The sequence below is a fragment of the Zea mays genome, chromosome 9 (genome assembly GCF_902167145.1).
Source record: "Zea mays cultivar B73 chromosome 9, Zm-B73-REFERENCE-NAM-5.0, whole genome shotgun sequence".
Classification (NCBI taxonomy): domain Eukaryota; kingdom Viridiplantae; phylum Streptophyta; class Magnoliopsida; order Poales; family Poaceae; genus Zea; species Zea mays.
The window spans coordinates 73,404,582-73,428,952 of NC_050104.1; the positions used below are offsets into that span (position 1 = coordinate 73,404,582).

Sequence of the window (24,371 nt, forward strand, 5' to 3'; positions counted from 1 at the left end):
ACTATAAAAGGAAGGACCAGGGCCCTCTTAGAGAGGGTTGGTCGCGCGGGGACGAGGACGGGACAGGCGCTCTCTTGGGGCCGCTCGCTTCCCTCACCCGCGTGGACGCTTGTAACCCCCTACTGCAAGCGCACCCGACCTGGGCGCGGGACGAACACGAAGGTCGCGGGATTTCCACCTCTCACGCCCATCTCCGGCCACCTCGCTTCCCCCCTTCGCGCTCGCCCACGCGCTCGACCCATCTGGGCTAGGGGCACGCAGCGACATTCACTCGTCGGCTTAGGGACCCCCGGTCTCGAAACGCCGACAAATAAATTCAAATACAGATAGAAAAAAAAACAGCTACCATTACCAACACCGCCGTAAATATCGATAGGGAACAATCAAAATTGCAGATATACATATGTTGTCAGCTATATCAATAGCTTGTTTTTCCAACTGAAATGAGCTATATTTTTTACACGGCTGGCTATGAAGCTTCTACTAGGATGAACACCACCGATTACACCCCAACATTTCTTACACAAATGAAGATAAAAAAAAGACTCCCGGGGGGAATAAAGAAATAAGGAAAAAAAAGAAAAGAATTTTGCTATATTGCCCTGAGAAGCTAAAACCACTGCCTTGCAGAAGCAAACAACAAAGTGGCAACTACTGTTGACGAGCCTGTCAGGCCACCGAGATTCCTAAGATACCGTTTGGATTGTTAAAGATGGGCCTTTCTTATGCAATTTTCCCTTAATCTGCTTGATCTTTGCATCAACCCGCGCAGTGAAACCAATCTTTGTTTTCTGCCTGGCCTTGGACCGCTCCCTCTTCCACATTGTCTGGTCTTCGACATCTTTCTTTAGATACTTGATCTCTTGAATCACATGGTGATCAAGTGGATTGCACGATCTCTGGTAGGATATGTGTATCAGGTAGGGGATGTTGCAAGCAGCAGTCACCAGAAGCGTCCCTGCCCAGTATATGGGAGCTGGCCCAAGGACTTCTAACAGGATCTGGTAGTTGTCGCCGGACCTCAATGTCATCCCGTAGGCGAGGATGAAGATATACCAAGTTGTTATGCTGCCCCATACAAAGAGATGTTGAATCCATGTGAAATGGCTCATTGTTAGGGCAATCTGTATGTTGACAGCCCAGATGATGCAGGTGAACATGGTAGTTCCCACCGCAGCCATGTCCGCAGTCTGCCCTCCAGCACGGATTGCCTGGTCGTAGAATATGCAGAGATTGAGGAAGAATATAGCTAGAGAGGAGAAGAGGCCGTTCCCCATCCATCCAAGGATCCGGTACCAATCAAAGAAAAGGTTCTTTGGCCCTTGCTGGTATAATGCTGGGAACTGCAACATGCAAGTCATGCCATGTCATAAATATATGAAAGGTTAGAAGCAGCAATGTGGATGAATTTGCACTGCATTATCTAATAAACTGATACGTGTTCAAAAAAGGTCAGTCATGTTTCCCAACATATAATATCACAACTGAGATAACTAACACCACTATCTTTCCCAATACTCATTCTATATTTCGAACCACTGTATTTTTATATAGTATCCACATGAAAGTGACTTGCACATTTCATGTCAGTGAATGAATACCTGAAGCAAATAACCTAGAGACTGAATAGCATTCTAATGGAACTAGGTGTGGTACTAAACTTTACACTATAAAATTTAAGGGTCGAATTAGATTAAGATCGGGCTCTATTTCTATTCAATTTTAAACTAAAATTAGTTAAGTGCTCAAACAAATTGTGAAGAAACATTTGGATCACGATCCATTACCACCCTTAAATGGAACATTATAGTATCCACATAAATTGACTTGCAAATTTCATTTCAGTAAATGAATACCTGAAACAGATAGCCTAGAGACTGAATAGAATTCTAATGGAACGTGGAATGGAGAAGACAGACCAAATCGTTCCTAATTCTGAAACTACCTTTTAATGGCAATAATATGTTGCTTCATACAAGTGATTTGCATGAAAGGAGAGGCAATGACAGCTGAAATCCACTCCAATCCCATACCAGCACTGCTGTCTCGTTCGTGGGTATTGGGATCAACCCCCATCCCCCGCACACAGCTGAGACTCCACCTTTGCATGGGAAAGGTGTTATCCCTTTACCTAAAAGGTCTGTTTGGGAACCAAATTGCTTCAGCAAGATGTACTCTAGGAGAATACGGACAGTTATTACCTTGGGCTGTGAGGCCTCTCCCCCTCTTTTTATCAACAAGCTGTCCAAGAATACGTGCATCGACCCCCCCCCACCCTAGCCTGATATGTTCCCCTTTTTCCCTTTAGTTGCCCCTCTCTTATCAATGAACCACAAAAAAATAGTTTGGAATCGTAGAGGCCGGCAGAGGACTCAAATCAAAGGCTCAAAAAGATTCTGTCAGAACTATGGTGAACTTTGTCAGGGCTGATGTGGTCTGTCTTCAAGAAACTAAGATGGCAGAGGTTTCGAGTGTTCCTCTCATCTTTTGGGCCCGATTTTGATAGTCCTGTGATCCTCCCCTCTTCAGGAGCTAGCGGAGGGGTTCTGATTACTTGGCGTCATTCCCTTGGCCCTGCCTTGGAATCAAGAGTAGATAACCAGTGTTTAGGTTCGGTTGAAGGCGTCTTGTGGCATAGCTTGGTGGCTCACCTGTGTGTATGGCCTGCAGGGAGATGAAACCAAAATCTTGTTCCTGCAAGAGTTGAGAACCTTAAAAGATTGTTGCATTGGTCCCTGGGTCATTGTGGGAGATTTCAACCTGATCTGTAACGAGAATGAAAAGAATAATGGTAATTTGAATAGAGCAATGATGGGTCGTTTCAGAAGGCTGATTTCTGATCTTGCTTTAAAGGAGGTACCACTGCAAGGTTGCAAGCTCACCTGGTCAACAATCAAGATTTGCCTACTCTATTTAAATTGGACAGGGTTATGTGCAGTGTTGACTGGGAGCAACTCTTCCCAAATTCCGTCTTGCAAAGCAGGGCTTCTAAAGATTCAGATCACTGCCCTCTCATCCTGGGTCTCAATAATTTAGGACTATACAAGAGAATATTTCATCTTGAAATATTTTCGACAAAATTGGAGGGGTTCATGGTGACAGTTGAGGAGGCTTGGAACTCTGTTCAGGCCTGCTCCTACCACTTTGTATCCTTGAGCAAGAAACCTAAAGCTGCAGCGACAGCCCTCCAAAGTTGGAGTCAGGAAAACGTGGGACACGTCAGCTCTCAACTGGAAATCGCCAGGGTGATTCTACATCAACTTGAGATAGCGGCCGCTTTCGGTCTTGGAAAAATGGCTGTTAAACTGGCTCAAAAACACAACATTGCCCTTTTTTCTCTCCAAAGAACTATAACCAAAAGCAGAGCTAGAATTGATTGGCTGAAAGAGGGAGGCACTAACACTGCATTTTTTCCAGAATCAAGTGTGCAATAGGAACAGGAAAAAAATTATCAGCTCTCTGGTAGAAGGGGGGCAAGTCCTGTCCAGCCATGATGAGAAAGAAAAGGTGATCTTTGATTTCTATAGTTCGTTTATTGGGACTAGCATGGGCAGGGAAAGGACAGTCAACCTGGATGAACTGCACATTGTGGCCCATGATCTTTTAGATTTGAAAGCTCCGATATCTGAGGAGGAAATGTGGAAAACGGTTAAGCAGCTACCTCCGGACAAAGCCCTGAGACCTGAACCATCCGCTTCTACCAATCGTGCTGTTCGATAATGAAAGGTGATATTATGGTTGCTATTTCAGCTGTTTGGAGCTGGAAATTCAGGAATTTTGATCAAGTAAATACTCCCTTTATCTCTCTCCTCCCAAGAAAGAAGATGCTGCTGAGGTCAAGGATTTCAAGCCAATTAGTCTTGTTTACAGCTTCAGACCTGAAGATCTCTCAGAATCTTTTTTTTTCTCGGATACGCTTATATTAAGTAGAAAAAGGGGGTGAGGTGTTAAAGAACCTCATACCAACTCTACACACCACACAAAAAAGAAAATGACTAGGAGCACTTGTACAAGGGAACGACTGGGCCCTACACCAAGCAGACTGGAGACCAAATCACCGATTAGTATGCTGAGGTGAAAGGATATCAGATAAACCGCGAGCCCCAGCCCTACACCAAAGATGAGACTCATCCATGACCCAATTGATGACCTTGCTAGCCCTAGGCTGCTCTCCGTTGAAGACACATCGATTGCGATGAATCCAAATGGCCCAAGCCCCTAATATGATAAGGGAGTTCAGCCCCTTGCGCAGCTTCTTATTGGAAGGGCCAATAAGGGTCAGGCTAACTTCCTCCCACCAATCATCAAAGGAAGTAGAATTTAGACTAGGAGTGAGGTGCTGCAAACCGACAGATTTCAGGATATTAAACCAGACTTCCCTTGAGAATACGCAGAAAACTAGCAGATGATTCATAGTTTCTTCCTCCTGGTCACATAACAGACAGCTTTGAGGGTGAGGCAGGCCTTTCCTTGCCAGCCGGTCAGCGGTCCAGCAACGCCCGTGCGCCACAAGCCACATGAAGAATTTACATTTTCTAGGAGCCCAACTTTTCCAAATCCTCCCCCATGACCTAAAAGTTGTTGAGCCAATGAAGAAACCATCATAAGCCGACTTGGCGGTATATTTTCCTGAGCTGGAGAGCAGCCATATATGCTTATCCTCCTGTTCCGGGTGCAAAGTCCAGCTTGCAGCAAGGTCCCAGACTCTAAAAAAATCAGTCAACACATTAACAGTAATAGCCCCTCTTATGTCTTGTACCCAGCTTCCAGTAGTGAGGGCATCATGAACACTCCTCTTCTTAGCCCTTGAAGAGACCAACCTGACAAGATGAGGTGCCAACTGATGCAGGCTTTGGCCATTAAACCATTTATCTGTCCAAAATAGAGTATTCCTGCCATTGCCCACTACAGAAGAAACTGCCGCAGAAAAGAAGGCAAGAACTGAAGGGTGCACATGAATTTTGAAGGCTGACTAGGGCCGATCAAGGACAGTTTTTTTAACCAGAGCCAACGCAGTCTGAGGGCCCAACACATATGTTGCAGGTGGGAGATGCCCAAGCCTCCAAGCTCTTTTGGCCTAGTAACTTTGATCCAGGCCACCAAACAGTGGCCACCCATAGCTTCTTTTCTTCCTCTCCAAAGGAAATTTCTCCTAATTTTGTCTATAGCCTTTAAAGCCCAAGAAGGAAGGTTCAATGCCATAGCTAAATAAACCATCATCGAAGATAGAACTGACTGAACAAGAATCAGCCTTCCAGCTCTAGATAGCAGGTCGGCTTTCCAACTAGTCAAGCGATCGGCGATCTTATCAATGAACGGCTGAATGTGATGTTTACCAAGTCGCTTCAGCGAAAGAGGCACCCCCAAGTATTTGCAAGGAAAATTGGCAACAAGACATGGAAGGAGATTATGGATGGTAGATACATTTTCCTCCGAACAATGAATGGGAAATACACTGCTTTTTTCCATACTTGTTTTTAGCCCTGATGCCTTACCAAAAATCTTTAGGATATCCGTAGTGACCTCGAGATCCAGAGCAACAGGGTGCAGGAGGATCACCACATCATCGGCGTAAAGAGAAGTGCGGCTGAGCTCTGAGTTTGCAGATAAAGGTTTCAGCAGACCGTCGTCAGCTGCCTTCTTTAACAGGTAGAATAAAACATCCATAACCAGAATGAACAGCATGGGGGAGAGAGTGGGTCCCCCTGCCGAAGGCCCCTTCTGTGGCGAATTTTTTGACCTGGTTCACCATTAAGCATCACTTGAGTTGATGCAGAAGCAAGGAGATTGCTCACAATATCACACCAAATTTGCCCGAAACCCAAATGCTTCATTACTTCTAACAGGAAAGACCACGAGACCGAATCAAAGGCTTTTGTGATATCCAACTTAAGAAGTATCCGAGGAAGTCTTTTCTGGTGGAATAAATTAGTTGTCTGTTGAACTAGCATGAAGTTGTCAAGGATGGATCTACCTTTAATAAAGGCACTTTGATTATGCAACACCAACTTATCAAGATGACCAGCCAACCTGTTAGCCAAAAGCTTGGTGATGAGCTTAGCAAAAGAACGAACCAAGCTGATGGGCCGAAAATCCTTTACGAGCGAGGCATCCTCCTTTTTGGGAAGAAGAATAATATAGGCTGAATTGAACAGGTCAAAATTCAGCAGCCTCCTATTCCAGACTGCCATAGCAGCAGCCAAAATATCCCCATTTATAATTTGCCAACATGATTTATAAAATTTTCCTGTAAACCCATCAGGGCCAGGAGCCTTATTGGAAGGCAGGGATAAGATGGTTTCCCAGATTTCATCCTCAGTAAAGGGACTGTCCAGCATTGGAAGGTCATGAGAAGGGATGTGCAGGTGTTCCAGATTTATAGAGTGCTCTCTGTTAGTTGAACGACCCAGCAGATTGAAGTAGAAATCATTAAGCAACACCTCCTTATCCCCGTGTCTGGACAAAATGAGACCATCAGAGGATAATAGATTACCAATAAAATTCTTGCCTTTGCGATATTTAGCATGCAGGTGGAAGAAAGCAGTGTTAGCATCCCCTCTGCCATCCAGGTGATCCTAGAGCGGCTCCGAGCCATAGAGCGCTGCAAGGAGGAAAGAGCCACGGTGTGACTATCAAGCTGATCCAGCAGCCACTTTTCTAACACCGATAATGGCCTTTTATCCTGGGCAATCTAGAATTTATGCAAAATTTCACGCGCCATCCCAAGCTGAGATATAATATTCCCTACCCTTTTATGAGACCATCTTTGAAGATGTCTGACAGTGGCTCCAAACCTTCTAGAAAGGGTATCAAAAGGGTCAGAGGAGGGAGAAACCGAGTTCCAAGCGATCTCTACTGCCTCAAGAAAACCAGGAAGCTTAGTCCAGTGGGTTCAAAGTGGAACCAGCGACGACCAGGTTTCAAGTCATGGAGGCCCAAAAGCAAAGGACAGTGATCAGATCCATCAGTGCTAGCACTTTGAAGAAGACAGTTGGGAAAAAGCTGCTCCCACTCTGGAGAACAAAACATTCTGCCAAGTTTAACTAGAGTGGGTGTGTCTTGACGGTTAGACCAGGTGAATTTCCTCCCGTGAAGAGCCAATTCTTTTATGCCGAGATCATTGATGAGCCTTCTGAAACTGTGCATAAGTTGCCTATTAAAATTGCCAATCAAAGCACTTTCATTAAGGGGAGGTTCATACACGATAATTTCATGCTTGTTCAGCAGGCAGCTAGATTTCTTCACCAACAGAGACAACCCCGGATTCTCTTGGAGCTCGACATTACCAAAGCCTTTGATTCAGTTCATCGGTTGCCTGAGTTTTTTTATTGAGGTTATGCAAAAGCTGGGTTTTGGGCCAATCTGGAGAGCCATTATCTGTGGGCTTCTGGGTTCTTCTCCACTCAAATTCTGATGAACGGTGTTCCAGACAGTGTTATTTTCCACCAGCGAGGCCTGTGACAAGGAGATCCCCTCTCCCCAATGCTTTTCATTTTGGTTATGAATGTACTGACTCTCTCCTGTCCAATAAGACAGCGGAAGAGAATTTGTTGCAACCGCTCTCCTCTAGGTCCCTGAAGCACATAATTTCCATATATGTTGATGATGTGGCAAACTGGCAATTTTCCTCTGGCCAACAGAAGATGACATCAGTCTTCCACTTCAAATTCTAGAGTTGTTTGGGGAGGCATCAGGATTGAAGACTAACATTCAAAAGGGCAGTGTGCTGCCAATCCATTGTTTTGATGAATACTTGGCTCTTCTCAAAGACCTTTTACATTGTGAAGTAGCTGATTTTCCTTGCAAGTACCTGGAAGTCCCCTTATCCTTGAGAAAGCTTTCCAAAAATCAACTTCAATTCCTTGTTGATTACATTGCTAGCCAGCTGCCTAGTCGGAAGGCTGACCTCCTGTCTAAAGAGGAAAGAAGGGTGTTAGTCCAGTCTGTCCTCACATCTATGTGTGCTGCCAATCCATTGTTCTGATAAAGAAGGCTCTAGTCAAAAGACCTTTTACCTTGTGACGTAGCTGATTTTCCTTTGGAGAGAAGAGATGCCCAGGGGGACACTGTATAGTGACCTGGCCAAAAGTCTGTCTACCAAAGGAACTAGGGGGGCTTGGAATTGCGAATGTTCGAAAACTGAGCTGGGCCCTTCAATTGAGACGGCTCTGGTTGGAAAAAAACAAACTCCAGTCGTTCATGGTCTTTCATTCTCTATCCAAGTTCCTCCCTGTGGTAAGGCCTTCTTCTCCATCGCAATAATTTCGGAGGTTGGTAGTGGGGCATCTACACTCTTCTGGACAGATAAATGGATCCATGGCCAATCGCCCAATCCATTGCAGATTTGGCCCCCAAAGTATTTTATCAAGTGCCAAAAAGGAAGGTTGAAAGAAGGACAAGTCTTGGAAGCCCTATCAGACAACACTTGGGTCTCAAGGAGCTCTATCAACTGAGATCATCATTGAGTTTTTGCTCCTGTGGGAGAGGGTATCAGATTTGACTCTACAACCAGGGGTAGATGTTAGACTCCTGTAGGGTTAGGATTAGGGTATCAAACATTTCAACTTGGTACCACAGCTAGGTTTCTCCTCTCCTTCCCAACCCAGCCGGCGTCCCCTCGCACCCACAGCCACCGGCCCCTAACCCAGCGCCGGACCTGGAGGATCTCCTGCTCGCTCCCCACTGCCTCTACCTAGAAGAGTGCTGTCGATGGGCTAGTCTCCATCACCCTCTTCTCTCAGGTCTTGGTCGCTGACGTTGGGGAGACCCAGCATCGTGTCGCACTGCACGTCTCCTCTTTCCTCGGGCTCGCGTCGGGTGGCCTCCTCACCACCAGCTCCAACCCTCCCCGCAGGTGGCCCTCCCCAGCGCTCCTCCCTCTTCACTGGTGATGGGTGTCGCCCCCACAGCGCGGACGCCAACTCCGGCCCGCCTGGCGCCTCCTCTCCTTCCCTGGCGGCACGGCAGGCGCCCCTCCCACTGGTCGCCCGGGTTGTGTCCAGCCACTGGACCCTAGGCCGCGCCTCACACCTTCCCTCCGCCCGCTGCTCCTAGTGTCTTCCCCATCTATAGCATGGACGTCGGCCTGCCACCCTATATCGCGGTTGCAGTCGGCCCGCTCCTGGCCGGCCACCCGCCGTCGGCCAGCTATAGTCGTGCCGCCCTTCCTCTTGGCTACGTCAACCCGCCATCGGCATCATCCGTGGTCGACACCTCCTTCACCATGGCCTGCCTACCCTGCAACTCCTCGTTTGTGCCTCCCTGCGCTCGGCGCAGCCACAGCCACTTCCCCCGACAACACGGCCCGCGCAGACCCCCGTGCACTCCCTACAGCGGTAGCGGCCTCCTTCCTCGTTGCACGCCACTGGTTGCTGCCGCCTACAGCTCCTGCCCCGCCGAACGTGACCTCTCCTCCCACAACGTCGGCAATGCCTGCACCCCCCTTTCCCTTCCCTAATATCGCCACCGGCCCCCTGTGCCACCTCATCGACCCCTACCTCCGCCGCGGTTCCTGTGCCTCCCTATCGTGTGCGTGTCTCCCTTCGCACGGCCAACAGCCAGTTTCTCCAGGGCACACTCGTGGCCCTTGACCGGGTCTAGAACCCTATTCTTTGTGATTGCATCGAGCTTCACCCTCAGGCGGGCCACCAAGCTCCTAGGTTGCATGTGTTCCCTAGTGTTGTGATTGCCTCCCGATTATCGAGGCCTTGTTGTCTCCTTCACCCATGATCGTCGGCGGCATGCTAGTCCGCTCTGGCTTTGGCCAAGAACCCCGTGTTTCATGAACGGAGCAAGCACATCCGGGTGAGGTACCACTTCATCCGTGATTGTTTGGCAGAAGAAAGCATCAAGGCACGCTACATCAACACCAAGGATCAGCTTGCGGACCTGCTCACCAAGCCCCTTGGGAGGATCAAGTTCCTTGAGCTTTGTTCCAGGTTCGGGATGGCTCAACTTTCCCACAAGACGACGCACAATACTTAGGGGGAGAATGATAGAATAAGTCATGTGGTCTTCGTGTGGAGGACAGCATCTCTGTTTTGTGGTGAATAGGACAGCAGCAGCAGTCTTTTGACTGCTGTAGGATAGCAGTAGCAGCAGTCTTTTGACTGCTGTAGGACAGCAGCAGTAGCAGTCTTTTGACTGCACTTTAGCATCTATAGGATAGCATCTATAGGACATCACCTGTGTGCTGCAGTGTGTAGTGTAGTGTGCACCTGTGTGCTGCAGTGTGTAGTGTAGTGTGTAGTGAAGTGTAGCCCTAGGGCTATAAATATGTGTCCCCAACCCTTCTAAGAGTATGGCATTGTGTAGTATTTGACAAAATAAACAGAAAATCGTCACAACTCATTGTGTCATCCTCTCGATGAGAGTAAGAGTCCTATTTCTTACAGATACTACCTGGAGCTAGTGTTTTGGTGTTGGGTCGTATGGCGGCTTGGTTGATACGCGTATGTAATTGCTTGTTGTACTCTGGGATTCGTTACCCCCACCTTTTCTTCTTAATATATGCGTGTTCGAGAAAAAGAACGGAGAGGCAAATGTAGATACAAGTTCATGCCTAACCACAACAAATGGTCAATACAAATCATAGTAGCATGAACTAAGATATGTACATTGAGGCAATATTCATGGTTCCTTTTAGTTTTGTGATATATTATAAACCATGCCAGATAGTTGTGTAGTTGTACTTGACTCCATGCAAAGTAGCCTAAAAAGGAATACCTGACAGACATCTAAGTACAGTATAGTTCTGATCTACACCCAGTTGCTAATGATTGTGGTTGCATGGGGAGTGTCGTTCTCCTCATGAAACAAAGGTTTAACAAATGATCTTTTGCGTATCCGCTTATTCATTAGCTTCTTTGCTGGAAGCATAATGATATGGACACAACACAACAAAAACTTTTACCATGAGAACACACACCACATTCCATGACAAAGCTTTATTCCAAACATGCCTAGTTTATCATAAGCAGTGTGGTTAAACTAAGTTTGATGTTCTGTCATATACCTGTAAGCAGATTTCGGACGAAACATCTTGCTCAAAAACTCCGAGTGATATAACAGGAAGCGAGGTAAGAACAACATTGAAAAGCAGCATAAACCAATCATCGTATACAGATTGCCCAGAAAACCCAGCGAATGCTTCAAAGTAAAATATTGTAAGTCCAAAGGCAATATTCTTGTAAAAGAAGTAGCAAATCTGCAATTTAACAAAAGAACAAAGAAAATTTAGTGAAGTTAAAACATAACAGAATCAGATGCAATAGAATGAGTAGAAGTGCTTCGAGCAGCACCATTTGGGCGATTCTCTTGTAGCACCAATGTCCATGGACGACAAGAAGTCTCTCAAGAAACCGAAATTGAGAAATGGAAAAATCACTAGCCATCACTGCCTGGTAAAGGACAAAAAAAGTTTACTCATACCTAATCACCAATCCTTGATGTTAAATGAAAGTAGCACTACACTAGATAGGGATTAGATCATGATAATCTGAACAACTCACCTGCATTCCCTCTACCCCACTTATACCAACTCCAATATCAGCTTCTTGAATCATGCCCACATCATTTGCACCATCACCTACTGCTAAAGTGGTTTGTCCTATACCTTCTTTGACGAGACGAGTCACCTACAAAGTGAAGAGTAAACTCAACAACGCTTTATTGAGAAACTACAGATAATCCAATGGATAGAGGCAAACCTACCAGTGCTTTCTGCTTCGGTGACACACGGCAACATATAACAGAAGCACACTCGATTGCCAGGTTCAAGAACATATGCTTCATGTCATCCTCCAAAGCAAATGCTAGAGCTTTTCCATCAATAACTAGAGCGAATGCTGCATCTGGATCCTTCTCGAGTTTGACCATTTGTGACCCATTGGCGATTTGCGACAGGAGACTCTCCTTTGCAGCCTGCTCAGTTGTCAAAGATGAAAGTAAAGCCTACCATTAAGATAATTACTATCTAAACTTCTTGTATAGTAAAAGAGAAAAAAGTTAAGGTACCTTCTTTGCATCCTGGGCTACCTGCTCACCAGTGGGTATGGACAAACATATTTGTTTCATGCCTTGCCTCAGTAAACTGCATGCATACCTGCAAAAGAAATAGAGCCATCACACGATGTTGATGGATGTGATGTGCTAACAAGGTACAAAAAGTTACTTCCCACATATTAAGAATTTCTACTTGACAGCATACCCGATGTTAATTGCAGTTTCCATCTTGTCACCTGTCAGAACCCAGATTTTGAGACCTGCTTGCGCCAAACGATCTATGCACTGAGGAACCTGATAGAGCACAAAACATAACTTAGGAGTCAGAACAACTCAAAATAGTTACTAGCATAACTCAAAATAGTTACTAGCATAATACTAGGAACCAAGATTCATATCTTAACAATACGAAAAGTCAGACACTGTTTTACCCCTTTTTGTAATTTGTCCTCTACAGCAGTTGCACCAACAAGGATCAGCTCTCTTTCAATCAACTCAGAGACACGTTCAAGTTGCAACTCTCTATCAGGCCCAATAGAGGTCTTTGCTTTAAGAAACTCAGCATTCCAAGAAGAATATTCTGATTCATCAAGCACCCTGTACGATAGTGCCAATGTTCGCAAGCCTGCCTCACCATATTCATTCAGGTGCTTAGTTGTATCAACTTCATACATCCTTCCATTTTTTGCCAATCTATCAAATATGATGCTGCTTGGTTGGGAACAAAGAACGGTCAAGGATAGTCAAGTTGAAGCCAAAGAAAGTAGTGGCATTGAAAAAGATAGAGCAAACAAGCCAAGCATGTTGGCAGCACCAAGTAATCAGGTGTAAAATTTGCTTATTAACATTTTTAAGCTAATAAAAAATATCAAAATCTGAGTGCAGATGGCCTGATGTACAGGCTTAGCCAATAATAAATTCAAAGAGCATCACCAAAAAAAATTAAAAAATGGTACAAATCCTACCTGTCTGCTCCTTTGCACAAAAGAAGAATTTGACCATCTTCATCCTGCAGAATTACAGTCATTCGTTTTCTTTTGCTATTGAATTCCAATAGATTGAGAATCTTGAACTCCCTGAAAGCATACTCATGCATTAAGACAAAATAATAAGAAAAAGAAAAAGGAACAGATACGTGCAAATGGAGTAACAAATACTGATATGCAACCTCTCAATTGTGCCTTTCGAAGAAGTGTGTTTCTCCCTGACAAAGACACTTGATTGTGTTCGTTTGAAAAATTCAAATCCAAATTCCCTGGCTGCCACGAGAAAAGCCCCCTCATCAGGTGATTCTGCTTCATAGGCAATAGAACCAGTTGCTTCATTTATCTCTGGTATCGCTGTGTGACACAGAGCAAGTATCCTGAAGAAGAGTAGAATTGTGGAAGAATTTGGTTCCTTGGTCCAGTTCCCTTGCATGAGACGGTCATCCTCAAAACTGAAGCCTTTTATGGAGGGCTTTCGGTTGTTGCCAACACTAAAGGTAACTCCTTCTACCAACTCGATTTGATCCTCATTGTTCTCTTCCCATATATCTTGTATAGGGATATCCTGGTCATCAGCACCTGACGCCATCTGCTTTGCAGCAGCAAGTTCAACTTCACTTGAACCCACGCCGTATGATACTCCAGCAATTGAACACTTCAGGAAATCCATCTGATTGCAGGTCAGTGTACCAGTTTTATCAGACAAGATTGTATGAACTTGGCCAAGTTCCTCATTCAAGTTTGATGTACGCGCCTGAGCGGTATTGCCAGTCTCCTCGTCAAACATATGAATATCCTGGTTAATGAAATGTGCTTGCAATACCTTCACCAGTTCAATCGAGACATACAACGAGATTGGAATCAGATACCCATAAAGAATGAGAGCCGTGATTAGATGGAATATCCCAGAAAGAGCAGGGCGTGATGGATCATCTAACTTATTGCTTTTCTGTGGCTGCAAGTACCACCAGCGGGGCAAATCTAACTTGATCCTCACAGCAAATCCAATTGAACTAATGAGTGATATCAACACGAGCACAGTAAACAGGATGTATATGATCAAATCCATCTTCCTCTCAATCCTGCTCCTCTTGGATGGCGACTCAGTTGAGTTCTGCATGACTTTACTGTCATGACCGGTAAAAATGACCACTCCATAGACAAAGGCTGTATTCCTTAGTTTTGAGTCCCGCAGAAGTATCTGAGACGGATCAAGGGCGTAAACCTGCCTCTCATACTCAAAGTTACCAGTGAATGTGTACAAGCTCGGGTTGGGATCCTCACAGCGTATCACTGCCTGGAAATCTTTAAAGGACTCGTCTTCTTCCAACGGCAGCGTAACCTCAAGTGACCTCTTCACCTTAAGGTTTGTCTCGCCATCGAGGTTCATTGTCTCGACATAGCAAATGCCATCCTCATAGCTTGAGGACAGTAGCAGTAAATCAGCAGGGAAGAACTGGTCCTTCTCAACCCTGACCACATCGCCTACGCAAAGGTCCTCCCAGTGCCGGTAGTCGAATTCGCCATCACTCTTGTGCACGCTGACATTGCGGTTGTTCACCTTCATGTCCTGCATGAAGCGGCGCCAGTCCTCCAACCCCTCCTTCATCATGCTGAGGCCAACGACAAATGCCAGCGGAGCAATCATGCTGACGGCAGAGAAGGGGCACACCGGGGTGAGAGAGAGGATGGCGGTGAGGAGGAAGTAGAGGTTGGCAACGCGTCGGAACTGCTCGAAGATGGCCTTGGGGAAGAAGGTGACGACGTTGTACTTGGTGGTGGTGATGTAGTTGGTGATGTACTTGAGCGGCTTCTGCAGGGCGGCGTTGTTGCAGTACACGACGCGCGAGAAGCCCGGCCCGCCGACGGCGCCAGCCCCGTCGGAGGAGGGGCCCGCATCGCCGGCGTGCTCGTGCTGGGCGCGAAAGCAGGAGAAGGTGTAGAGATTGCTCCACCGCATGCGGTCCCGCCTGCGGCGGCCGGAACGGCCCATCTCGGCGCCCGGTGTCCGTTAGCGCCCGATTTCCAGCTAGGCAGGTGCCGGCATTGCAGCCCCTCGATGGAATCTAGGATGGGATTCCTATACCGCGGGGCGAATTGGACCTGCAACTTCGGGACTCAGTTCGTGATCTCGTCAGCGAATAAAAAAACAGAAACAAAAAGAAACAAAGAAATGAAAGACCAAGAAATCAAACAAGAGGAAGTTGCAGACATGGAAATCTCACGCCATGGAAACCTGGAATCCGCTAAAACAACGCACAAATTATAACCGCGTGTATTGCAGACACATTACCTCCTAATTCACCCGTGGAAAGAGAAAACAGCGCAAACCGAATGAGCTGCCCAAAAAACCTCCGCAACGGGTGCAAACGAGGAGCACAAAAAAACGACGGGGGCGAGGAAAACTCGCAGGACCAGGAACCGAGGCGCCAGCATCCAGCTGGGGAGATTGAGACGAGGGAAGGCGGGGTGCACCAACCCGGGTGGCGAGGCTGAGAGAGGTGCGAAGAGAAGGGCCGAGGCAGCGAGTCCAGCGAACAGGCGGGGTGTCGATTCCAGCGCGGGGATTCGCCCGCGGCGGCCGGCGACGCTTGGGTGGGTGGTGGTACCTGGTACGGGGGTGGGGTGGGGTGGGGCGGAGCGAGAAGGGTGGGGAGGGGGAAGGAACGAGGTGGGGAGCGACTAGCGAGGCCGCGAGGTGGAGGTGGTGAGACGAGGAGAGAGAGAGAGGAATTAATCGATTAATTAAGTCCGATAATATTAATCCGCCATTTATATCTATATCAACCGTGATCGCTCGTCGAGGTTCCCCACGCTGTACATCAATTCGGCAAAATATTTTTCATTCCCCCTTTCGACTTTCGTTTAGCTTATTACTTGTATTTTTAGCTAAGTAAAGTGTATATAATTTGTTTTTCGTAGCATGACCATACGTAAATAAAGTTAACTTGGATATTTGAGCTGCAAGATGTATATATAGGCGCTCGTCGCTTTGCGCGTCGCGTACGTGCTCGTGCGATCGTGCCCAACAACCACCGAGTCGTGGGTTGGCAAAGCTTGTTACTATTCTCCCCTTTTTAAGTCGAGAAAAGAAAAAAAAGGAAAACGGTTGGCTCCGTGCAACACCGGCGGTGGTGTGGTCGAGCCGTATGCGGAAACGGAGGCGGCGTAGCTGCGGACATGGCAATTGGCAACCGCCGGCAGAGACTGCTCGTGTGTTGTGACCGGTTAATAATTAATATTCTCTCCGTTAACTTTTTAAAATATAATTAATCACTCGTCTTATTAAAAAAACTAGGTCAGTGCCCGTGCGTTGCAACGGAGACATATAATATCTTGATACCTTATATATGCATATATGTGTTATATAATTATGAGATAGAGAATGACATATGTGAGATGTCCGGGATGACACCGAAGAGAAACTCGGACCTGTGACGCACGGCCATTCACCTAGTAAAATATGAAGCCAGAACAGAAACCAGTTCCGGGAAGCCCTGACAAAGGGACCCTAAGAAATCACACGAAGATTTTGCACAGAATCAGATAGTTTAAAACAAGTATTAAATCAATCTGCAATGTGATAAACAGTCCAAGGAACTTCTATTGGTAAGAGGGGTTTGGACGTTTGGTACAATGGAAATTACACAACAATCTCTCTGCTTGCCACAAAATATAAATGTACATGATTTCAAAAGACCTATACAAAGAGACTGAGGGAAAAATGATGCTTTCATGCCCACCTCAACTCTCATGGAAGGAAAAGGAAAAAGTGGAACACTTGGGACATATATATTTACACGATAGAGAGATGGGGATGATGCCTGGACAATGGTACATCTTAAAAAGAATAAACTACCTAAATTCTTTCATTCCTTTTAAGAAAAATAATAACAATGCACTATCTACCAGCCTGGTGAGCAAGCTTCAATAAATGAACAGAATGGTACACTTCCCTACACAAGTCTTCTAACAGTGCGTGTGACTCAGCCCATCATCATATTCGTATACCGCAAAGAGAATGCTGAATTGTTGATGGTTGACAAACAATCTCATGCACATTGATGGTCCCTCCTTGCAATGGTCTTTAAGAGTTAATATGCTTTGAAATGAGGTCTGGACTGCCATCATGTAGACTTCTCCCTTATTTTCCCCCCTTTTGCAAGTGCAACCATCATGTGCCTTGAATTTACATGGTACACCCATCTTGGAATATCAGTACCAAAATGCCTCTCCTTGATTAACCCACTGCACAAAATCCTTAGATAATCCTTGAGCCTGGATCTCAGCAGCTTGATCATCCTGAAAGATCCAAATGAAATGATTTTGCTTATTCGTTGGGTGAAACTCTACTACAAATGGTCACCACAGCGATAATCATACAATCCAAAGTTCCAAACATCACAAAAAAATTTGGGGGAGAGAGGGGGTCTATTTGAAGAAAAAAAAAGTAGATGCTTTTCGATTACATGCTAGCAGGACCAAGAATGAAGACAAACATGCTGATTTTAGCAACCTGTTAGTGTTATACTTGCATTTAGCCAACATAACATATAAAAAAAATGGTATGCCAGAACCAAGTAGTTGATACTTCAGGTTTATTCAGGAAATTAGGCCCAAGAGGCTTGTAAGCTAGTAGCTAAGCTTAGAGCGAATTGGAGATGGGTGCAGATGTCTTATGAGTGCATAGACTTGTATTATAATTTAGAAAGGATGCATATATGGTGAATTTTTAGTGCTAATCACTGTTTTTCACTATTTGAGGGGGTGCAGCACCCCCTGGCCCCTAATCACTAAGGAGCTTCGCCCTCTTGTAAACCACCACACCAAGTTCTTTCAGACAGCATCACCAGACAACTCTGTCAATGTCAGTTTAACATCTAAAAAACAGACTGTCCATGGGTGCAAAAGCAAAAAGAACCTAGCAGTGCCATGGAATAACTTCAAAGAAATTGACTAAATATAGGACACCCCATAACAATGTAAACAAAAAGTAAAGCTGTAAGAGGACCAACCTGGCTGATTCGTAAGCGAATACTCTCAGGATAATGATAGAAGTTATGCACAGCTGCAAAACCTAGCAGTTCAAATTTTGAACCAGACTCTTGTGTTGCCTTCTTTACTACCAGAAGCATTTCACATCCATGTTCTCCAATATCTATAGGCGTGGAACCTAGAGTACAATGATATAAGCAAATAGAAGTCCTGAGTAAAACAGACTATCATATTTCAAAACCTTCAGTTACCTTCAACCAGAAGAAGTACAAGAGGTACCAGACGAGAATAAAAGAAATGCAGCAGCACCTTGGAGTTCAACTCGAACAATCTGGGAATTATATACAAATCAATCTCAAAATTGATGGGAACTGAATGGGAAAACATTTAGAACAGAGAACAGGCTGAATGTAATTTTTCATGGATCTAACATATTCATACTACATACCAGATTAAACATTCTGAACATGGAAAATACATGTGTTTTAACAGAGTAAGTGATTAGGCTTTATATTGATTGAGAAAATATAGTCATAAATTTATAGGGTACATATGAACAGATTTAATTGTATGAGTTAAAATCATAGAACAAAGTTAAATAAGTGTTACAAATCCAAATCACAAATGCATAGGATTACAGGAAAAAAATATTACCTCAACTGCAGGATCTGATTCATATGAGCCATCATGCTTAATAGGTGAATGCCCGTGCGTTGCTACGGAGCGAACATGTTATGATAAGATACATTAAAATTCAAAATAATAATTACTATTTTATGTTCTTGTTAACATCTTTTAAAAGTTAAGATATTTTACATACCTTAAAATCCCTACACATCGAACAAATCCATCATGTGCAGCAAAGGCTCATGAATAGAGAATCATGCATATACTTTCAGTTTTCAAGCAACTAATGCAAAACCAAAGAAACAATACCAACTCTAGGCAATAAAAACCATGGATTTAGATGATCATTGTAACTAAAGTGGAAATGATTAGTACTACAAGCAAATGTGCACATGAGCACTTGTTGATATCCTGATGTACCAAACTGGAAAGCAAAAAAACCAGAGCAATGTGACAGTACGACGACAAGAAGTATGATGCTTCCGCCTGGCTGCACGACATGCGTGAGCACCCAGACGATGGTCTCCTTGTGGCTGCACACTTAAATTGAAGAACAGTGAGATCCAGAATTCTAGCTTAATTCACTATGATCAATAAACTATCAGAGCAACTGACCGGTCTGATGAAGTGTTTGAATAATACCATCCAACTCCAGCCAGTGATTCCACAAACAGAAGACTGGACACTTCAAAATTGAAGGTAAAACAACATAGAAACAAACTAAACGTTAAGATCCACCTTTCCCATTCTGCAAAAGTGGATTATGTATTAATAGTTTCTTTTTTTTGTTTGCCAAAATTGGATAGTGGTACTGATGCATGATCAATATTAGTTTTGAGATTTATGTATAACAGTTTCCTATTTTTGTTTGCCACTGTCATATAGCAGAGGGAGAGAAGAACTCAAGAGCAGGACGAATCATACCAGTTTATTGTCTGAGAGGACGGCGTCGATGGGGCAGGCTTGCTCGCTCCGCTCCAAAGGAAGTTATAAGGGATATTTCTGCTCTTCAACCTATGAGGCCACCTGAATCTTGTTAACTTGTTCATCATTGACATGCTGGTTTTCCTGCTAGATGCATTTCTTCTAATATGTAGGGGTGTTAATGAATTGTGATCTAAATATTTCTTCACAATTTGTTAGGATCCTAAATTATTTTTAGTTGAAAAAAGAATAGAAATAGAGCCCGATCCTAACCTGAACCAATCCTTAAATTTTATAGTGTAAAATTTAGAGCCTATTGTCACCCCTAGTAATAGGAGAACAAAAGTTGTCTTGTATGAGTTCAGCTTTGGTGCCCAATGATTCCCTTCCCATTCTCTGCATCTTTCAATGCCAAATTGTTTATATTTAGCTTATAGCATTCCATTTATCCTTCTGATTGTACACAGGTAATGCGTGAAGCAAGTGAAGGACCAAGTGCCCCATGGATATCATTCAAAGTCCTATTCAAATTAATTAATTCAAGGTAAAATATTAGTCATATCAAGAGAACTGTTCTTCCATCATGACAAAGAACTAAAACTGTGTGAAGGACCAAGTGCCCCATGGATATCATTCATTTCATTTTTTTCAATAACAGATAAAAAGTTTACACTACAATGCAAGCAATATTTGCTAGGTAATTAATTAGGTGCCCGCCATGAAACTGCTAATATCAGGCAAGAACTGTGTATGCTAGTTGTGGTTGTTCACAAAAGGATGCTAGCAAACTATTTGATGAATATAGTCATGAATAAATGTCTCCTCTATAGGTACATAAATTTCTGTTATGCAAATAAAATGTAGCACATGTATATGTAAATAATCAACATTATTTTTTTGTTACAAGTATGCAGTTGATTACTTATATGTCACACGCAGTCATGAAAGATTATTGAATGAAGTTGCTTGTTGATTACTTATATGTCACACAGTCATGAAAGGTTACTGAATGTCATGGCAAGCTAGCAGAAACATAATGCATGCGAGTCATAAAAATGACTTAATCTGAGTGCGCAAGAGCATGTTAGAGTGACTTCTAGTTATCTTCAAACTTGCAGATACCAAAGTTAAGCATTGATTGAAGTATATTAACAAATATTTGGAAATATTCGTATGAAAACATAATGTGCATGCTTAATCAGGTAATTTTTGAAAAGCAAAAGATCCTTGCATCCGTCCACTTTCAATTACAATTGGAAGCTAGAACAATCATAAAGGACCGATAGAACAAAACGGTGGCAGAATATGGACCTAGGTCCTAACTTATCACTAACATCATATTGACACATGGGCTACACTACCCACTCACAATGTGACTGAAAAGATCGAACAATGTTCCAGTGCGCACTAACATTATATTGACAGTTGAGAGTAGGGATGGTAGCGGGTCAGGTTGTGTTCGGGTATACCAATACCCGATCCGATATCATACCTGACCCTTCTACAAATATCCATACCCACCAAGCCAACCGGGCAAAAAATTGTACCCGTACCCGCGCCCACCGAGTACCCGTCGGGTATCGGGTATCCGGTGGATATGCTAGTGTAAAATATAAATCAACATGTAAATTGATGGGGGATGCTAGCGGATGGCCTTCGGCGTGGATGTTGATTGACGGTGACTGCCACTATAGGTGGACAACAGTGGTGCGACGTCGCTTCGACCACCGGCCTCCACGCAGCTGCCACTGCAAGCGCGACGGCGTCTGCCACTACAGGCGGATGTGGAATTGCTGGCGGACGACGACTGCCATTACTTGTGGAGGGCTAGGGCGGCGACGGATGCTCCTTCGGTTGGCGGCTCGGTGCAAATCTGGGCGGGGCAGGGGTGCCGGGCTAGGACCTAGACCTGGGACAGCGGCGCAGGGTTAGGAAGTTAGGAGATAGCAGCAGGGAGATGGGGTGTGCGTGTGTTTGGCCTTATGTTTTCTTTCGACTTTGGTTTCATGGGTCGAAATACGGACAACACAATATGTGAATTAATATTTCGGGTATCCAGTGGATACCCGTCGATAAAATATATTATCCGTACCCTACCCGATATATTTCGGGTATCCGATCCGACAAGACCCGCGGGTGAATTTTTCTACTCGTATCCATGTCCATCGGGTACGAAACCCGCGGGTATTCATACCCACGGGTCCAACTGCCATCCCTAGTTGAGAGATATAATGCACATAAATACCAGCCTATCATTTGAAAAGCTAAAATAATAATAGGCTTGATAGTTTTGTCCATGGTTCAAACAAATTAGAAGATATGATAGAACCACATATGGGCTACACTGCCCACACACAATGTGACTAAAAAGACCAAATAGTGTTCCAGTGCATAAAATCAAAATAAGTATTTAGTGGATATTTTACTGGACATAATTGGTCCCGTGCATAGAATGATGACTTAAATCAAACTGAGGTTGTTGTGTGAAACATCATGGTACAAAAACAAATGAATTTGGAACAATATGTAGGAAGAAAATAGTGAACTCTAGTAAATACTAAGCCACCCAAGTTCAGTTGCTTATTTTTTCTTAACACGGTTCCTCCTAGGTGGTTCAGGTTTACATTTAAGAAACAAAGTAAGCAACCAATATATGCCCATAATTTAGGATTTCCATGCCAAAAAATTCCTGAAGGATATGATGCTTACTTGTTCAAAAAATTGACAAAAAAACACATCATTTGTATCCATCCATCATCACCATCCATCAGGCAATCGTTCTCTACCCAAGAAATAAAGGACACCAGACCTATCGCGAGGAAATTGATTCCTACGGGAACACAAATGGGGCAGGGGGTGAGAGATTAGAGCAAGATCTTAATGAGTTAGCATTGATGAGTGTTGTATTAGATTATTTGAGAAACATGATAGATATACTTTGCATACTTGATCCTAAAAGCCATCCATGAGAACAAAGTCAGCATGAGCATCAGTCTGTTTGGCACAATAGACACCATTAGAACAAACTAATAAAAGATCAAAATGTTAGCTTACCTTGATATCCAACTTCTTGCAAATCTAGTAGGGGCCAGTCATTCAAACAAAACAGTAGAAAGGAAACATAAGTACTTTATCAATTCAGTTGCCAAGAAATCCAGAGCCAAAGGATAAATATGGCCCTTATGCATAATCAACTGATAGTTCTTGAATAACTTAGCAATCCACCTGGGCCCCAAGAACTTAGCAATCCACATTTGGCAACATTCACTAACTTCCTAAACAAAAAAAATGCTTACATTATGTAGGTAATGAAGGTGGTTGTTGACATGTGTGACTTTTTTTTATATGGATAGATTCAAAACAAAACTACAACATATATTTAGAGAGCTATTGGAGAACTCAATTTTTTACTACCAAAGTTATTTAGCAACTCCTTAAATCTGTGATTTAGAGAGTTAAAATTTACATAACTACTGGAGCTGCTCTAACAGATATGACCCAAGTAGGTGGTATGATTTAGTTTCTCAAAAACTCCAACCATTTTTAGTATCCCATCTAGTAATTTATATGCTTTGCAAACACAAATCAAGCATGTTCATCCCAGGAAACAGAAAAATGAAGCATGTAAACCTCAAATCATGTAATAAGAAGGGATATCTTGTTTTAGGCCTCAAGTTGTACCACCAATTTGCACCAGTCATTTTAGTTGGCATCTATGTATCATGTGGTATGTCAGTCCTTTACTTTGGCATTGTAATATTATAGGCTTATGACTGGTAAAACAGCAGCCCCAGCTGCTCTAATGAATCTAGTGCCCAAGGGAATAGGATACCATGCAACACAGTACCTGGATTTGAAGAGAGAGAGAGAGAGAGATCTGTTTTCAACACAAGTCGCCCCACAAAGTTTTGCAAATCTAGATACATGTACATGTTAAATTATAATATCACCAAATAAAAGGAACATAGAACATACCAAGATGCTGGATGAAGATCATGCAGTCTGGCATCCAAATTCAAAGCCAAGTTATCAGCCAATAATCTGATCTTGTCCTTCAAAGCCAACAAATTGATCCATAGCTCTAAAAACATATCAGCGCGCCGTCGCAAAGTCAAAGCTAAGCGACATCGCTCCCCCGCGGCCAGCACCCTCCATAGTAAGACCAACTCCATCCACCCACTTGTCCCAAGATCAATCATGATGGATTTCACTTATTGTGGGCAAAGAACAAAGTTGAGAAACTGAACCTGCAATGGGTGAAAAAAAATATTAAAGAAAAATTGCAAAAAGGTTCATAACTTGTGAACTGTGTCAAACAAGCACAAACTTGATGTTTGCTTCAACTTTCTAATGCTAACCAGGGATGAGGTGAATTCATTTTGCCAATAAAAAACCTCAAAACATGACATAGTAGCAGTAAATGGTCATTACATGGATTTCGTTTCACAATAGTTGGTTGGAATTAAATTAGCTAAAATTTGTAGACATAAGTAGCGGTCAAATAGATTATAACTAATCAATAGCCTTATACTTGAGAAGACGAATGGGTATAGGCACAGAATGAAACACCAGGCACATGGACTTACAATCTGTCCAATTAAGATTCCTCTACTGTCTTGAATTTTCCTCTTCTAAATCTAGAATTTTCCTCTTCTGTAAAATAAAAATTAGCTTGATGAATGAGAGAACTAAATACTAATTGCTGCAGACTGAAATATCAATTTAAATGATATGATGTCACAGTTTCTAGTGGCTTTCTATAGCCCATCTATCATAAATTTTCATAGAGCTTTCAAAAGAAATAAATATGCATACTTTCTATTTAGCTTTGCTTGA

The 24,371-nt window shown here is 43.7% G+C and overlaps 2 protein-coding genes across 3 annotated transcripts; both read right to left on the bottom strand.

Annotated features, from left to right (window-relative positions):
- Positions 1-348: 348 nt before the first annotated feature.
- Positions 349-15,743, bottom strand: LOC103638467 (probable phospholipid-transporting ATPase 4). Of its 2 annotated transcripts, none has more exons than XM_008661370.3 (11): positions 15,469-15,743; positions 13,172-15,092; positions 12,969-13,079; positions 12,435-12,711; positions 12,209-12,297; positions 12,016-12,103; positions 11,713-11,922; positions 11,511-11,636; positions 11,301-11,399; positions 11,015-11,206; positions 349-1,343 (listed from the first exon to the last, which is right to left on the bottom strand). In XM_008661370.3, exons 2-11 carry the CDS (start codon positions 14,980-14,982, stop codon positions 687-689), a joined length of 3,660 nt encoding a protein of 1,219 aa, XP_008659592.1. In that variant the 5' UTR covers positions 14,983-15,092; positions 15,469-15,743; the 3' UTR covers positions 349-686. The 2 variants fall into 2 exon arrangements, with proteins under 2 accessions (XP_008659592.1, XP_020399903.1); XM_020544314.3 differs by having other exon boundaries at positions 15,283-15,740.
- A 2,174-nt stretch (positions 15,744-17,917) lies between these two features.
- Positions 17,918-18,746, bottom strand: LOC103639979 (histone acetyltransferase type B catalytic subunit-like). The gene is made up of 3 exons (XM_008662648.2): positions 18,639-18,746; positions 18,236-18,315; positions 17,918-18,162 (listed from the first exon to the last, which is right to left on the bottom strand). The coding sequence occupies exons 1-3, from the start codon at positions 18,671-18,673 to the stop codon at positions 17,933-17,935; spliced, it is 345 nt and encodes a 114-aa protein (XP_008660870.1). The 5' UTR covers positions 18,674-18,746; the 3' UTR covers positions 17,918-17,932.
- Between the last annotated feature and the right edge of the window lie 5,625 nt (positions 18,747-24,371).